This window comes from Ornithorhynchus anatinus, chromosome 2 (genome assembly GCF_004115215.2).
Source record: "Ornithorhynchus anatinus isolate Pmale09 chromosome 2, mOrnAna1.pri.v4, whole genome shotgun sequence".
NCBI classification, from domain to species: Eukaryota; Metazoa; Chordata; class Mammalia; order Monotremata; family Ornithorhynchidae; genus Ornithorhynchus; species Ornithorhynchus anatinus.
Genome location: NC_041729.1, coordinates 130,263,292 through 130,281,260, shown reverse-complemented (window position 1 = coordinate 130,281,260; position 17,969 = coordinate 130,263,292). Strand labels below are relative to the sequence as shown.

Sequence of the window (17,969 nt, the reverse complement as noted above, 5' to 3'; positions counted from 1 at the left end):
TGAAAGAATTACGACTGACTGAAGGTGGGAGTGAATGAATGAATGAATGAATGAATGAATGAATGAATGAATGGCGACTGACTGACTGAGGGAGGGAATGAATGAAATGCAACTGACTAAGGGAGGGAGTGAATGAATGAATGCAATATGACTGACTGGGGGGGGATGAATGAATGAATGAAATGCGACTGACTGACTGAGGGAGGGAGTGAATGAATGAATGAATGACGACTGACTGACTGAGGGAATGAACGAATGAAAGAAAGAAACACGACTGACTGGGGGGGAGGGGGGGCGTGAATGAATGAATGGCGACTGACTGAGGGAATGAATGAATGAAATACGCTTGACTGAGGGAGGGAATGAAAGAAATACGACGGACTGAGGGAGGGAAATGGATGAATGAATGAAATATGACTGAGGGAGGGAGGGCATGAATGAATGAATGAGGGAGGGAGGGAAGGAGCGAGGGGGCGCGCTTGGCGGGATTCACTTCCGGGTCAGGTTGTCGGGCGCCGCTGCCGCCTTGCCTGTCGTTCGTGGCCGCGCCTCTTTCCCTCGCTGCCTCCCTGCCTGCCTGCCTGCCTGCCTGCCTGCCTGCCAAGCCCGACCGCCATGGCGAGCAGCAGCAGCAGCAGCGGCGGCGCCGCGCTGAACCTCAACGCCGTGCGGGAGACCATGGACGGTGAGGGCGGCCTGGGCCGGGGCGGGGGGGGGGGGGGGGGTAAGCGGGGGGCGGGCTGAGGGCGCGCGCCCCCTCGCGCCCCCTCTCGCGCGCCCCCTCGCGCCCCCTCTCGCGCGCCCCCTCGCGCCCCCTCTCGCGCGCCCCCTCCCGCGCGCCCCCTCCCTTTCTCCCCCTCCCTCTCTCCCCCTCCCTCTCTCCCCCTCCCTCTCTCCCCCTCCCTCTCTCCCCCTCCCTCTCTCCCCCTCCCTCTCTCCCGCCCCCTGCTGGCCGCGGCCCGCCCCGACAACCCCCCGCACTAGTGAGGCGGACGGCAAGTGCCCTAAAGGATGGCCTCCCTTAATAATAATGATGCTGCAATTGCTTAAGCGCTTACTACGTGACAAGTAACGAAGATGGCATTTCTTAAGCGCTTCCTCTGGGCCGCGCACTGGTGTAAGCGTGGCTCCGTGGAAGGAGCCCGGGCTTGGGAGTCACAGGTCATGGGTTCGAATCCCTGTCAGCTGGGGGACTGTGGGCCAGTCACTTGGCTTCTCTGGGCCTCGGTTACCTCGTCGGGAAAATGGGCATTAAGACGGTGAGCCTCACGTGGGGCCACCCGATTACCCTGTGTCTTCTGTGTGCTCTGCACATAGTGAGCGCTTAACAAATACCAACATTACTATTATTATTATTATTACAAGGTAATGAGGTGGTCCCACGCGGGGCTCCCAGTCTTCACCCCCATTTTTCAGATGAGGGAACTGAACCACGGAGAAGTGACTTGCCCGGGGTCACACAGCTGATAAGTGGCAGAGAGGCAATTCGAACCCATGACCTCCGACTCCCCAGTCCGGGCTCTTTCCACTAAGACATGCTGCTTTTAGTGATTTAGTGCATTAGTGATAATGATAACGGTGACGATGGCATTTCTTAATAATAATACTGGTATTTGTTAAGCGCTTACTCCAAGCCAAAGCGCCGTTCTAAGCGCTGGGGTGGATACAAGCTGATCAGGTTGTCCCAGTCTTCATCCCTATTTTCCTGAAAAAGGAACTGAGGCCCACAGAAGTGAAGGGACTTGCTCAAAGTCACCCAGCTGACGAGTGGCAAAGCTGGGATTTGAACCCATGACCTCTGACACCCCAGCCCGGGCTCTTTCCATTGAGCCACGCTGCTTCTCTGTGCTGCTTTTCCATGCTGCTGCTACTTAAAGCGCTTACTATGTGCCAAGCACTGTTGTAAGCACTGGGGAGGATACAAGGTAATGAGATTGTCCCACGTGGGGCTCACAGGCTTCACCCCCATTTTCCAGATGAGGGAACTGAGGCCCAGAGAAGTGAAGCGACTTGGCCAAAGTCGCACAGCTGACAGGTGGCAGAGCGGCAATTAGAACCCAAGACCTCTGACTCCCAAGCCCAGGCCGTTGCCACTCGGCCACGCTGCTTCCTGATGAGGAAGACCTTGGTGTAGAGACCAGAGCCCAGGCCTGCGAGACAGAAGCTCCTGGCTTCTAATCCCGCCTCTGCACCGTGACCTTGGGCATATCACTTCACTTCTCTGGGCCTCAGTTCCCTCGACTGTAAAATGGGGATTAATCATGATGGTATTTGCCAAGCGCTATGTGCCAAACACTGTTCTAATCAGGGTGTCCCACATGGGGCTCATGCTTTTAATCCCCGTTTTACAGATGAGCTAACTGAGGCCCAGAGAATAATAATAATAATAATAATAATGATAATGTTGTTGTTAAGCGCTTAATGTTGTTAAGCGCTTACTATGTGCCGAGCACTGTTCTAAGCGCTGGGGTAGACACAAGGGAATCAGATTGTCCCATGTGGGGCTCCCAGTCTTAATCCCCATTTTACAGATGAGGTTACTGAGGCACAGAGAAGTGAAGTGACTTGCCCACAGTCACACAGCTGACAAGTGGCAGAGCCGGGATTCGAACTCACGACCTCTGACTCCAAAGCCCGTGCTCTTTCCACTGAGCCATGAAGTGACTTGCCCGGGGTCACGCAGCAGACAGGTGGCAGAGCCGGGATTAGAACCCACGTCATCTGACTCCCAAGTCCGGGCTCTTTCCACTAAGCCACGCTGATTTAGAGTGTGAGCTCCCATGCGGGACAGGGACTATGTCCCACCCGGCTACTCTGTACGTGCCCTCGTGCTCAGAACAGTGCTCGGCACGTAGTAAGCGCTTAACGAACACCATGATGATGATGATGAAACCCATTCCGAGGGTCTGGGCCCAAGCGGCTGAGAGGCTTCGCCGGGAAGGAGGGGAGGGTCAAAGGCGGGCCTGGAGGACTGCTGGGTGGAGGCGGCCATCGAGGGGAGAGCAGGCTGCCGCCTGGTGCCCATTGAAGCCTGGGCCCTGGGCTTTAGGGGCTAGAGAACGGCGGGGATACAAGGCGTTTGGGGGGCAGGTGATTTCATTTTCTATTTCCTACATATGTCACTGTTCGGCTACCAAATTAATAATGGCTAAGTCTCTCAACACAACTGAGCATCCTTAGGTACTTAACACCGGGACCGTACTCAACACGATAACTCTAGACTCTGAACTCGGTGTGAGGAGGGGTTTGTCATTCTATTGCTCCGCCGGACTTTCCCAAGCGCTTAGTACAGTGTTCTGCACACAGTGAGCGCTTAATAAATGCGACTGAATGAATGAACGAACACTTCGGAGCGAACGTGAGAAGGAAGAGTAGGCTGACGGATGAGAGAGAAAAGGAAAAGGGGCTTTTCCTCATCCGATGGGTCTCTTAGGAACGAGCTGCTGAGTTAAAGAAGGGTAATAAAGACGTCTTAAAACCCTGTTCAGTTAAGTTCTTCCCTAACACTTGCTTGTCCTGTGTGACTTGGCCGGGAGCTGTTTTAGAGAAACAGGGGTTGTCTCTTTGGCGGCATGTGCGTTTTGAGGTAGAAGGAAAGGTGGTCCTGGAAGAAACGGTCCTCATTAACACGGGGCTCATCAGGAAACCATCCTTCACCTCTAGAAGAGAACAAGTGTCTACCAAAGCTGACGTTCCAAAAGTTATAAAAATTCTTATCAGTCCCGTGTGGTCCATAATAATCATCTGTAGCCGTTGGTTGCTCGACCGTGCAGCAGCGTGGGCTAGTGGATAGGGCACGGGCTGGGGAGTCAGAAGGACCTGGGTTCTAATCTGCACTCCACTACTTCTCTGCTGTGTGACCTTGAGCAAAGTCTCTTCACTTCTCTGGGCCTCAGTTCCCTCATCTGAAAGATCACCTCCTCCAGGAAGCCTTCCCAAACTGAGCCCCCCATTTTCCTCTGCTCTTCCACCCCTCATCACTTCTACTCCCTCGGCTCTACCCCCATCCCCGCCCCACAGCATTTGTGTATATTTGTATATAGTACATATTTATTATTCTATTTATTATATTAATGATGTGTATATATCTATAAATCTATTTATTTTGAGGCTGTCGATACCTGTCTGCTTGTTTTGTTGCGTGTCTCCCCCCTTCTAGACTGTGAGCCCGCTGTTGGGTAGAGATTGTCTCTATCTGTTGCCGAACTGTACTTTCCAAGCCCTTAGTACCGTGCTCTGCTCATAGTAAGCACTCAGTAAATACAACTGAATGAATGAATGTAAAGTGAGATTAAAACTGTGAGCCCATGTGGGACATGGACTGCCTCCAACCTGATTAGCCTTGTGTTGACCCCCAGTGCTTAGTACTGTGCCTGGCGCATAGTAACTGCTTATCAAATACCATTTAAAATAATGCAGTCTGTTATTGTTCTTTTACCTGCACAGATTTCTTAAAAATCGTCCTCTCATAACACAAGTAGAAACATTTTTGGAGTTCCTCTGCCCACTGTATAAGGTAAAACAAAGGGATGAGAGAAAAAGAGCAAAGGTACATAGTTTCTTTTAGCTGCCTGGTTTCTTTTACATTCGGGGCACTGGGATCAGTGCTCATTTCACTTTGAGGTTACCTTATCATTGGGCTTATCTGTTCATACAGTAGCTAATGATTATTAAAAAAAAAACAAGGGGAATTAATGTAACAAAAGATGAAGGGATTTGTACCTTGGGGAGGGAGAATTGCTTATTGAATTTTGAAACTGATTTCCGAAAAGTGCTGTATGCCCGTGACTTTCTATAATATTGTACTGTGTTTTACCGAGCACTTAATCCAGCTCCCTGCATACAGTAAGGACTCAGCATTCAGGGTGCAGGGTAATGGAGTGCTTTAAACCAATGGTGAGGAGTGATTTTTTTTTGATGTGGAAGTGGATGGGCCACCACTGGAGTTTTTTTGAAGAGAGGGGTGACGTGTCCTGAACCTTTTTGTGGAAAAGTGATCTGGGCAGCAGAGTGAAGTATGGACTGGAGTGGGGAGAGGCAGGAGTCTGAGAGGTTGGCAAGAAGGCTGATGCAGTAATCCCACCTGGATTTTAGCGATGTTATGAAGTTGGGACCGACAGGATTTAGTGATGGGTTGAAGGGAGAGAGGAGTGTGCAGGATAACACCACGGTTATGGGCTTGTGAGACAGGAAGAATGATGGTGCCACCATGGCATAGGATGGAAGGGGAAAGTCAGTGGGAGGACAGTGTTTGGTTGGGGAGGTTGGTTTTGGACGTGTTAAGCTTGGAGTGGTGGGAGGAGAGATGTCTTGAAGGCAAGAGGAAATGGGAGATGGCAGAGAGGGAGAAAGATCAGGGGTTCTGCCAGTCTACGGAGTTCAACGAGGGAACAGGGGAGCAGAGAGCAAAGGTTTCGGTTTTTGTCTTGCTACTCATGGCACTCTTTTTTGGCCACAGTTGCTCTGCAGGACCACAGCTCTGTGAGCCAGTCGGCGGAGATCTAGGAGCCACCTTGCCTCCCAAGCTAGCCAGCGATTTCCAGGATGGGCCTCCTCGCCCCACGGGTTGGCCCGGGTGGTCAGTGGGCCAGGAACCGTCAGCGCTGACGCGGCCTTCGATTCCCAAGGCCGAGCTCATCCATCGCCCCGACAATGCGTCTCACGCAGTTCGGATGGCATGTAGTCAAGTGGAAGAATAGAGGGAATAGAATAGTGCCGTAGCCAACTCTGAATTGTCCAGAGAGCGATGTCTTCACCATTTCCGTGCACTTGGCCAGAAACTGAACTTTGGCCAGTTACAGATATTTTCCCTAGAAAATGCTTTTCCATCTGATAGAGTATCGTGGATTCAGAAACACAGTACAAGGCCCAGCGTGATTAAGTTGAATCTGCTTAACTGCTTAGAGCAGTCCCCTGAATTTTTCAGCCACTCCCTCATGGAAGGACCTCTTTATTTATTTATTAAACCCATCTCCATCTTTGTTTTCTTTGGACATGCTTTCCTTCTTTTACTGTTTTAGTGAGGGGTAGGCTAAGAGGACAAGGAGGAAGAGTTCAACCACATAGTTCTAGAAGGTGGAGAAGTATGTGGAGGAGTAGTCTGTCCCAACATGAACCTTTCAGGTTTTCAAAACTGCTCCCTCATGCACTCCCTCAAGGGGGGGGGGGGGGGGGGTGGAATCTGAGGAAAAAAGGTGTTAGGGATTGCTTCAGCTTTCATTTCCGTAGGCACCAACCCTGTATCCCCACAGTCAGCTTTTGACAGTTCCTCGGAGGGGAGAGGGAGGTTAGGTGAACAGGCAGTTTCAAACCGGTTGGTTGAACAGAGCACGTACTGGGCTTTCCACTGGCGATTTCAAGAATTTGTGCCATAACGTGTATCTGCATCACGCAACTCGGGTCGAATGCCCACGTGGGGTTACGGGACATGCTTCTGACCGTACGGTTCTGTTAGATAAAATGCAATTTTGCCCATGTGTCTGGTGTGGGACGATGAGAGTAATGCAGTGCAGATTTTCCCTAATGCTGGGTTCTTCAAGAACACAGCCCCCCCCCCGCTTTCTAGGAGAACTGACTGTACTAACGAGGTGTGACTTGGCTGCCACCACAGAAGAGAAGCTTCAATCTTGGGGCTTCTTCGCTTTTTCCATTCTGCAGCATGGTTGTTAATTTAATTAACTGAGAAGCAACATGGCTTAGTGGATAGAGCCCGGGTTTAGGAGTCAAAAGGACCTGCTTTCTAATCCCGGCTCTGTCACTTGTCTGCTCCAAGACCTAGAACAAGTCACTTCACTTCTCTGGGCCTCCGTTATCTCATCTATAAAATGGGGATTAAGACCGTGAGCCCCATGTGAGACGGACTGTGTCCAACCTGATTAATTTCTACCTACCCCAGTGCTTAGAACAGCACTGGGCACATTAAGTGCAAGTATTATTATTATTATTGTGGTATCTGTTAAGCACTTACCTTATGCCAAGCACTGCCCTAAGCACTGGGGTAGATGCCAGGTAATCAGGTTGTCCCACATGGGCCTCATAGTCTTAATCCCCATTTTACAGATGAGGTAACCGAGGCACAGAGAAGTGAAGTGATTTGCTCAAGTTCACACAGGAGACAAGTGGCTGAGTCGGGATTAGAACCCACCATTATCATTATTATTATTTAATTCTGGCCTATATGACACTTATGAGGACTGCAGTGAAGCTGTGAAAAGGATACACTTGACTACAGTCTAGATGATTTTTCAAACGGTGGCATATGCCATATGTGCTGTGTGCTAAGCACTGTACTGTTACGGTAGATACCAGATAATCAGATCTGTCCCACCCATCCTGTGCGCTTTCCATTAGGCCCGTGCATTGTACCTGGTATGTGTTCAGTAAATCCTATCATTTTTACGATTAATGCTACTTTAATTTGAAGTAATAGCAAAGAAAGTTCTGTATCTCACTTAAAACTCGGGCTAGTCTGAAGGAACCATTTATTCAGCCTCTTGGAAGAATTCAGGGAAGTAGTTTGATTGTAAAATAAGATCACATCTTAGAGCAAGGGTCTGGGCACCAGAAAGACCTGGGTCCTAATTCCGGCTCTGTTACATGTCTGCTGTGTTACATGCTCTGCCGTGTTGGGCAAGTCACTTCTCTGTGCCTCAATTCCCTCATCTGTAAAATGGGAAAAAGAGTGTGAGTCCCATGTGGGACAGGCACCGGATTAACTTGTATCTACCCCAGCATTTAGAACAGTGCTTGGCACATAGAAAGCACTCGACAAGTACCATAATTGTTATTATAATTCTTGTTGTGTGGGGATTTAAAATGTAAAGGTTAACATCTCATCCCTTATTTTTAGTTAACGTTCAAATTTCAGCAAATCCAATTGAACTTCAATGTGTCTGATCTCTCGGCTTCAGTAAACCTATCTTCTAAAGCTTTGATGTATCTATTTCAGTTCTGCTTGAGATTTCAAGAATATTGAATACTGGTTTGGATATGGAAACTCTTTCTATCTGTGTCCGACTCTGTGAACAAGGAATAAACCCAGAGGCCTTGTCTTCTGTTATTAAAGAACTTCGAAAGGCTACAGAAGCTTTAAAGGTGAGGGACAGTGATCATCTACAAAGCTTGTGGGGAAAAAAATAATGTTAATTTATCCGACTGGATGCAGTTACTGAAAACTAAAATCTGTACTTTTTTCCTCTCCCATTCTGCCTGGAACAAATTATCAATCGTTATTTTGCTGTTTGCAAAACTGATCTGTACTTTGCAAAAATTGTACATGATGTGCCGTCAAAAGATTTTCTTGAAATAGATGTTATATGTGTTTTCATATTTACAGTTGAGGCCACTAATCATGGCTGTAAAGCCAAAGCACGACCAGTAATCCTGCCTCGTGCTTCCACCGAGACCATACCCTTTTTCTACCACTATGTTTGCTGTCAGGACTGTCCATTACTGCTGTACAGTCTCAATCCCCATTTTACAGATGAGGTACCTGAGGCTCAGAGAAGTCAAGTGACTTGCCCAGGGTCACACAGCAGACAAGTGGCAGAGCCAGAATTAGAACCCCAGAATTAGATTTCCAGGCCCCTGCTCTATCCACTACACCATGCTGCTTCTCTAACTTCTCCTTTCCAGGACCTTACAGATCTCCTCCCTGATAAAGAACTTCATTCCTTGATTACAGCATGTCCGACAGGTCTCGCTACTGAACTTCTTTCCCACCATTCAGTTGAAATGCCTCTCGGATGATGTGCTTCATAGCAGCTGGAAACGTGTTTGTTTTTTTCTGGACCTCTTTCTCTGCCACTTTAATATTTTTGCCGAATTCTCTGCTTTTAATAGCCTCATTTCATCTGACCATAAAGGAACCTCCTTGTGAGGGAAGGATAGTTAGTGTCTCCCAATTCTTTTCAGTGCTTTGCACCAAGTAAGCACTTAATAAATACCATTGATTGATTGGGAAAGCACTCAAATCACTTTGCCCGCTCCTATCTAACCCCGCTGCTGTCCCACTACAACCCTGCCTGCACACTTTGCTCCTCTAATGGCAACCTATTCGCTGTACCTCAATCTCATCTGTCTCACCACCGACCTCTCGCCCACGGCCTGCCACTGGCCTGAAATCCCTTCCCTCTTCATTTCCAACAATGACTCTCCTTGCCTTCAAAGCCTTACTGAAGACAACTCCTCCAGAGGCCTTCCTTGACTAAGCTTTCATTTCCTCTCCTCCCACTCTCTTCTGCATCACCCTTGCACTTAGATGTGCTCCCTTTTTTCCACCCCTCCCTCAGCCCCACAGCACTTATATCCATATCCTTAATTTATTTATATTAATGTCTGTTTTCCTGTCTCGACTGTAAGCTCGGTGTGGGCAGGGACCATGTCTGCCAACTCTGTTATGTTGTTCTCTCCCAAGTGCTTAGTATAGTGCTCTGCATACAAGTGCTCAGTAAATACCATTGATTGGTAAAATATCTATTTGAATATCTTGCTATAGTTCGTAGTATGACCACCACCCACCCAGCAGAATTGCCCTGTCACGCTTGCACATACCTCAAGGTCATCTTCAGCAACACAGAACTGAAGGTATAGTAATAATAAAATAGTAATAATAGCATTTGTTAAGCACTTTCTGTGTGTCAAGCACTGTTCTAAATGCCGGGGTAGATGCAAGTTAATCAGGTTGGACACAGTCCCTCCCCGCAGGTGCTCACAGTCTAAGAAGAAGGGGGAACAGATAGCGAACCCCCATTTTACAAATGAGGTAACTGAGGCCCAGAGGATGTGAAGTGACTTACCCGAGGTCACACGGCAAACACATGGCAGAGCTGGGATTGATGGGAAATCAAAACCGAGAAGGCCCTATCAGATGGCATTGACAAGACTTCAAATTTTAAACCAGACTAAAAGTATAGAGTTATTGTGCTCTCTTGGATTTTGTGTGCTTGTTAGACTGTGCTGTGACCTCCCATTCTACAAGAGTTAACATCTGTTAATTGCCAAGCTGCTCTGCATGCTGGGGTTTTCTTGTTCCTATCTGTACCTCCACTCGATAGTCTGAGCTCTTCACTCTGTCTTTAATACATGCCTCTATTCTCATTCACGTGCACGTAATTCAGTTTACCATTCAACAGCTATTTGGATATCGTGTGCTAAATGATCAGCTCGGGTTTTGCCCGAGAACGGTATAAAGCAGTGGGTATAGTCGAATTAATGGCTCATGAGGAGCCCAAGGAAACCAACACGGCGGGGAGGGGTGGGTTTGGCTCACACCAGCATTTAGAAGGCGAGGGAGCCCGACAGGGTTTTAGATCTTCCATTTGCCCGAAGCAAGATGCTACATTTCTGCCACGTTGGTATTAGAGAGAGAGTCAAGGCTCCGGAACCATCAGTCAATCAGTGGTATTCGAGTGTTCGCTGTGTACCAAGCGGCGTACAAGGCGCATGGGAGAGGGCGGTACAATAGAGAGTCCCCTCTAGACTGTCAGCTCACTGTGGGCAGGGAACGTGTCTGTTATCTTGTACTCTCCCAAGCACGTCAGAGTGCTCTGCACATAGTAAGCCATCAATAAATACCACCGAATGACTGACTGACTGAGAGATGCCAGACCTGGTCCCTGCCCACAAGGAACTTGTACCCTAGAGGAGACAGGCATTAAAAAAAATTACCCATAGTATAAGACTATGTACAAAAGCGCCCTGGGGTATGGGATGGGATGAATGATAAGTTCTTAAGGTGTAAGCATCCAAATGCATAGACAGAATTTAGGGAGGGCAAATAGGGGAAGGGAGGGCCTATTCAAGGAAGGCTTTGTGGAAGAGGCTTAATTTCATTAGAGCTTTGAAGGTCTGTTGGAAGGGAGCGAGTTCCGGGCCACAGGGAGGATGCAGGCAAGGGGTCAGTGATGGGTCAGATGAGATCAAGGTTAGAAGAGTGGATGATCAGTTGATGTTTTTATTGAGTGCTGACTGTGTGCAGAGCATTATTCTAAGCAATTGGAAGAGCACAGAGTTGGTAGCCCCATAGAACAGTAGGGCCAAGACGGGGCAGGGAGGATGGACTCGATAACGGTTTAGATGGAGAGGAAAGGGTGGATTTTAGAGCTGTCGTGAAGGTAGAATCGACAGGATTCAGTGACAGATTGAATATGTGGATTGAATGAGAGAGATGAGACGAGAAGTCCAAGGTTCTGAGCTTGTGAGTCAGGGAGGAGTGGGTAAAAGAAGCCGAGGGAGAGCGTGTGGAGAGCAGGGAATGTTTTTACCAACTCTGTTATAGTGTACTTTCCCAACTGCTTAGTGCAGTGCTCTGTACACAGTAAACGCTCAGTCAATAGCATTGACTGATTGGTTGATAGAAGGAGAATCAGGAGAGAGACCAGTGTCAGTGAAGCCAAGTGAAGTTTCCAGGAAAGGGGGTTGATCCCCCAGTGTCAGGCAGCCAAGAGTTCAAGGGGGTGGCTGAACTTGCCTGACATCTTATCCTGCTGAACTCTTGTCTGTGCCCCTCCCGCCCCCCAAGTAACTCATCTGGGAGCCAGGAATCACCTCCAGGAAAAAAATAAAAATATTGCCAACATTTTCTCTATGGTTTATTCAATCAAGAAGTGTTCATTCTTGCCTACTGTTTATTTCAGGCCTTCTGAAACTCAGTCCCGTTCAAAGCCTCCACCTCCTTTTCTCATTTCTTGTTTTTCAATTCCCTATCCAAAATCAGAGTCAATAGATGAAACTTTTACTTTTGTTCTCTCGTGCCTTTGCCTTGAGTAGACAATGTGAAAGGTTGATGCGAGATATCTCACAACTAAGGTTGTTTTGTCAGGAAAGCCAGCAGGAAACTTTAAAAGTAACATTTAAGAATCATCAAAAACTTTTGGTGAGGATTTCCAAATCATCCACCATTGTTATCCTAATGGAGTAGCAGTAAGCAATGATCATGGGGTGGTGGCTAATTTCTATCCACAGAATGTATTTTTGGTGGATTTATTATAAAAAATTGTACTTTTTTTTTTCTTTCTAGGCTGCTGAAAATATGACCAGCTGACTCTCTTAAAAGATCTTTAAATGAGAGAAATATTAAGCCCCGGAAAGGGTTTAGAAGATTTGCAAGCATCGGAAAAAGAGAATGAGACTACTATTCGCAGCAATGTAGAACTCTTTCATTTTTTTTATAAAGAATGATACAAAGTTTTAAGAATAAGTGTGCAAAGTGGATTTTTGAGATTCATTAAATGACCCTTTCACATCATTTTAAAATTGGAAATAGCATATTATACATGTGCTCCTTATTTATGTATGAATGCTTTAATTTTATAAGCTATCTGCTTATCAAATGCTGCACATCTGTTGAGCCCAGTAGAAAGTATTGTGGAACACATCAAAATCTGATCTAGTAGCTATGAGTCATTGGCATTTCCATTATAAACTCTAATTTTGACTGGTTCATGCATAATAACTTAGCGTCTTTACTCTGCATTGGGCTGATAAGTTGACAATTCCAGATGCAGCTTGTGTGAATTTTGATTTAAATCAGTTGTGTTTGTCTGAAAAGTCATTTGTTTTTTACAAGGGCTTAGAAAAAGCATGTGTTATAGTCTCTTTGCACGTAGGACTAAAAGAATTAGTTTTAGAACAATTTCCGTTTAGTTGGCAGTTAATGGTGTGAATATGAATCACATACTTGTATTGAAAAATAAAAGTTATGGAAACAGTGTCTTAGATTTTTAAAGGAAAATCCAGGCATATCATTAGTGTCATGCTACATTTCATATCCCCTGAGGATATTTATTTTAGTAATGTTTTGCCTTGGGGAAAATATGGAGTGGGCCCAAATTCTAAGTCTTTCCATTTATTTAGAGGAAATTGATTAAAGGAGAGAGGTGGAATTTTCAAATCAGTGAGCAGATTAAATACTAAAACTGAGGCAGACATCAAAAATCACTAATCTGTCCCTTCCTAAAAACATTTGAGTTCATGATTTGCATCCTGAAAAATCATTTAATCTTATAAGTTCAACATAAAGTCATTTTGAAACATCTAGGCCTGGAAAAAAGAAAAATAGGCCACACATCACAAAAAGCTAATTTGAATTTAATATTAGAAAGCTCACTGATTCCCATACTTTGATTTTGGAAAGTCAACAGAAGGTGTTTGCATATGACATGGAGTGGGAGCTTCTCTGCAAGCGTTAGGCTAACTGTTATGGTTTTAAATCAAGTAAGGAAGATCCAAACCCTACTCCCTTCACCCTTGGTTTCAACTATGGACTGTAATTATCTTGCCATTTTTTCTTTCCAATGCAGTTAGAATTTATATTAACCTTGCTGTAAGCTCCAGAGGCTTAGGACAAAGGGGGCAACCATATCTGAGCCATATTTCTAAGATAATCATAAGAAGCTAATCGGTAGTATGTTGCCACTCGGGTCCATAAGGGACTATAACAATTCTGGGACCCTAGTACAGTGCTGTTTGTTCACCTTATAAAATTTATGTTGCATTTAAATGAAGCATGTTTGCCATCTAAGTCTTGGACCATAAAGTGAAAAGGAATTCATTACGTTCACATTAAATCATTATGCAATGGGGAGAGGCTTGGTATTCAGTTTTATTCCTACGACTGTGTCATATCTAAGTAATTTATAATATAGTAGGAGAGGGTTCACAGTGGGCTTCCTGAATGATACATTTATGAAATATAAACATATATTTTTAATGCAAACTTATAGTAATCTTTGAAAGTTAGTATCCCATGAGGGTATTTATTGTGTTGTTTTGCCTAAGAATATGGAACACACATTTGCCATGAAATTGCAAACTTGTGTACTTATCCGTGAAATAAAATTTTTCATTGTCTTTAAACTTTCTGACTTACCTATAACTTTGAGTAGTTCTAAATTGCAGTGATTTAGAGTTTGAAGCACCTCACAATACCTCAATTGACTGAATTTACTCTCCTTTTAGGATTAAGGGTGAATTAAACCCATTAGTTAAAACAGCCGTGTATTTAGGTTCTCAGATTAAACCAAGTTAAGATTATACTCTTTCTGCCAGAGGAATATGGTTTGAAGCAGAGTATGCGGTCAATGAAAAAGCCAGTGCCCTTGACACTGGCTGAAGAACTGAATTGCCCAGCCTCAGAGCGTAGATTTGAATCCAGGACTGCCAGCTGTAATGGTTGGATTGCTCTGAGGGAGGCTGATTTGCACAGAAGCCTAGTTTAACCAAGGATTAAATTTCACTTCATGAGAAATAAGGACCCTGGAACAGAAATGCCAAGAAGAGAGCTCGACGTCATGTCAGTCAAATGGCCCTCGTGACTCGTGCAGTAGTGGGCTAGTTTACTGTATTTCGGACAGACGGCAGAAACAAGCAACCAGTGGTCGAGAGCTTTGTCTTTGAAAAAGGTGATAGATGTTTCTTGCCTAAGAGGGAAAAGCCAAGCTCTCGTCCTTCGCCTTTACATCAACTACAGTTACTGGCTGCGATTACCACCTTTTCTTAGCTCTGAATATCTAAGCAACTGATGGTTTCTATCCTTCCTACTGTCATTCTTATTATCTACTATGATTCGCTGGTGCTTGAACATCCAGGGTGATACTCCTGCTTTGTTATATATCGGAATGAAACAATAAATATAAAGAGCAATGGAGACAAACTCATTAAGAAGCACACCTGTGTAGAGCAAATCACTTTAAACATAGGATTAAGTGATTCCAACAGGATTATAAAAACAGCGGGTGGAAAGAACAGAATACAGGGCCTAATTCTGTATTTTCTGAAGCATGGTGTTTAGGATATTTACAAGTAGAATATTTATTTGATCACCATGATTAAGAACAGCAATGTGGGACAACCATAGAAAGAGAAATATAACCCCGTAGACACTTATAAAAATATGTAGACAAACAAAGAGGGAAGTCTGAGAAGAAAAAAACACAATAAGTGGGGAATTATAGGAAGACAAAACCCATTGGTCTTTTGACCTATTTTAATCTGTGTGAGAGGGAGGGAAGCAATTGTAGAGGCTGGAGTGGGATGGGGTCCCCAGGAGAGAGGTAGCCAGAAGAAACGCCCCACTGCAGAAATGTGCAAACATGGAATAGTGTTTTTTTTGTTGTTGTTTTAACCCAACATATATTAGTTAATTTAAAACCCTCCAAAATACCTTTTTTTTGGTCCAATTAAAAGTGTCCTCTCCTCTATACAATCTTTTGGCATGTGCACTAATATTCTATGCTGAAGTGGCAAAATCTTATGTTTAGAAAAGGCAGTTCACTTTCTAAACCTACTAAAGCAACGTATTGCTCCCTAAGACTTCAGTGTGGTGCCGTCATACACAAGCATATCCACCCAGCAAGTTCTAGCTGTTACTGACAAGAACATTACAACTCCTAGAACATTGGGTCTCTCTGGTCGGCTCCTCCTCTGCCCTACCGTCCTCTAACTTTGGGTGTCCCCCAAGGCTCAGTTCTGGGTCCCCTTCTATTCTCTATCTCCACCCCCTCCCTTGGAGAACTCCTTCGCTCCCGTGGCTTCAACTACTACCTCTGTGCGAGTGATACCCAAATCTATATGTCCAGCCCTGATCTTGTTCCCTCTCTGCAATGTCACATTTCCTCCTGCCTTCAACATATCTCTACTTGAATGTCCCACTCACACCTCAAGTGTAACATGTCCAAAACAGAATTCTTTATCTTCCCACCCAAACCCTGTCCTCCCCCTGTTTTTCCCATCCCTCTTTTCTTGTCTCACAAGCCCATAACCTGTCAGTTCAACCTTCACAACATGGCTAAAATCCACCCTTCCCTTTCCATCCAGACTGCTACCATATTAATCCAAGCACTTATCCGATTCTACCTTGATTACTGTTGCAACCTCCTTGCTGACCTCCCTGACTCCTGTGTCTTCCCACTCTTACCCAAACTTGATTCTGTTGCCTGGATCATTTTTCTATAATAATAATAATGTTGGTATTTGTTAAACACTTACTATGTGCGGAGCACTGTCCTAAGCACTGGGGTAGATACAGAGTAACAGGTTGTCCCACATGAGGCTCACAGTTAATCACAGTTACAAATGAGGTAACTGAGGCACAGAGAAGTTAAGTGACTTGCCCACAGTCACACAGCTGACAAGTCAAGGGTCAGTTCTTGGCCCTCTTCTGTTCTCCATTTACACTCACTCCCTCGGTGAACTCATTCGCTCTCACGGCTTTGACTACCATCTCTACGCAGATGACACGCAGATCTACATCTTCGCCCCTGTCCTCTCCCCCTCCCTTCAGGCTCGCATCTCCTCCTGCCTCCGGGACGTCTCCACCTGGATGTCGGCCCGCCACCTACAACTCAACATGAGCAAGACTGAGCTCCTCATCTTCCCTCCCAAACCCGGTCCTCTCCCAGACTTCTCTATCACCGTCGATGGCACGACCCTCCTTCCTGTCTCTCAGGCCCGCAATCTCGGTGTCATCCTTGGCTCGTCTCTCTCATTCACCCCACACATCCTATCCGTTACCGAGACCTGCCGGTTTCACCTCTACAATATCGCCAAGATCCGCCCTTTCCTCTCCACTCAAACGGCTACCTTACTGTTACGGGCTCTCGTTATATCCCGGCTAGCCTACTGTGTCAGCCTTCTCTCTGACCTCCCTTCCTCCTCTCTTGCCCCGCTCCGGTCTATTCTTCACTCCGCTGCCCGGCTCATCTTCCTGCAGAAATGATCTGGGCATGTCACTCCCCTTCTTAAACAACTCCAGCGGTTGCCTATCGACCTCCGCTCCAAACAAAAACTCCTCACTCTAGGCTTCAAGGCTCTCCATCACCTTGCCCCTTCCTACCTCTCCTCCCTTCTCTCTTTCTACCGCCCACCCCGCACGCTCCGCTCCTCTGCCGCCCACCTCCTCACCGTCCCTCGGTCTCGCCTATCCTGCCGTCGACCCCTGGGTCATGTCCTCCCGCGGTCCTGGAACGCCCTCCCTCCTCACCTCCGCCAAACTGATTCTCTTCCCCTCTTCAAAACCTTACTTAAAACTCACCTCCTCCAAGAGGCCTTCCCAGACTGAGCTCCTCTTCTCCCTCTACTCCCTCTGCCACCCCCCCTTTACCTCTCCACAGTTAAACCCTCTTTTCCCCCTTTCCCTCTGCTCCTCCACCTCTCCCTTCCCATCCCCACAGCACTGTACTCGTCCGCTCAACTGTATATATTTCCATTACCTTATTTATTTTGTTAATGAATTGCACTTTGCCTCAATTCTATTTAGTTGCCATTGATTTTACGAGATGTTCTTCCCCTTGACTCTATTTATTGCCATTGTTCTTGTCTGTCCGTCTCCCCCGATTAGACTGTAAGCCCGTCAAACGGCAGGGACTGTCTCTTTCTGTTGCCGACTCGTTCATTCCAAGCGCTTAGTACAGTGCTCTGCACATAGTAAGCGCTCAATAAATACTATTGAATGAATGAATGAAAAGTGGCAGAGCTGGGATTCGAACCCATGACCACTGACTCCCAAGCCCGGGCTCTTTCCACTAAGCCATGCTGCTTCTCTAAAAGCAGTGTTTTTCACCTCCTCAAGCACCTCCACCTCTCCATCCAACAAACTCGTTAACCACTGACTTTAAAACAATCTCTCCTACCTCACTTCACTGATTTCTTACTGCAACCCAGCCACACATGTGGCTCCTCTAATGCCAACCTACTCACCGTACCTCGATCCCAACTGTCTCACTGCTGACCTCTCACCCACGACCTGTCTCTGTCCCGGAGCACCCTGCCTCTTCATATCCGACAGACAATTACTCTCTCTTTAAACCCTTACGGAAGGTGAATCTCCTTCAAGAGGCTTTTCCTGACTAAACCCTCATTTCCTCTTTTTACACTCCCTTCTGCATCACCCTGACCGACTCCTTTTTTTCATCCCTCAGCCCCAAAGCACTTATGTACAGCTCTGTAATTTATTTATCACTATTAATATC

General features: G+C 46.3%; 1 protein-coding gene across 1 annotated transcript; it reads left to right on the top strand.

The window, feature by feature from the left end:
• The first annotated feature begins 487 nt into the window (after positions 1-487).
• On the top strand, positions 488-13,857 carry MZT1 (mitotic spindle organizing protein 1). Its single transcript, XM_029057286.1, has 3 exons — positions 488-685; positions 7,949-8,094; positions 12,020-13,857. Exons 1-3 carry the CDS (start codon positions 616-618, stop codon positions 12,041-12,043), a joined length of 240 nt encoding a protein of 79 aa, XP_028913119.1. The 5' UTR covers positions 488-615; the 3' UTR covers positions 12,044-13,857.
• The last annotated feature ends 4,112 nt before the right edge of the window (positions 13,858-17,969 follow it).

Coding starts and splice junctions, on each gene's coding strand:
- MZT1 (XM_029057286.1), top strand. CDS start 616: ATGGCGAGCAGCAGCAGCAGCAGCGGCGGCGCCGCGCTGAACCTCAAC. Junction 686..7,948: donor CGTGCGGGAGACCATGGACG/GTGAGGGCGGCC, acceptor TATCTATTTCAG/TTCTGCTTGAGATTTCAAGA. Junction 8,095..12,019: donor AGGCTACAGAAGCTTTAAAG/GTGAGGGACAGT, acceptor TTTTCTTTCTAG/GCTGCTGAAAATATGACCAG.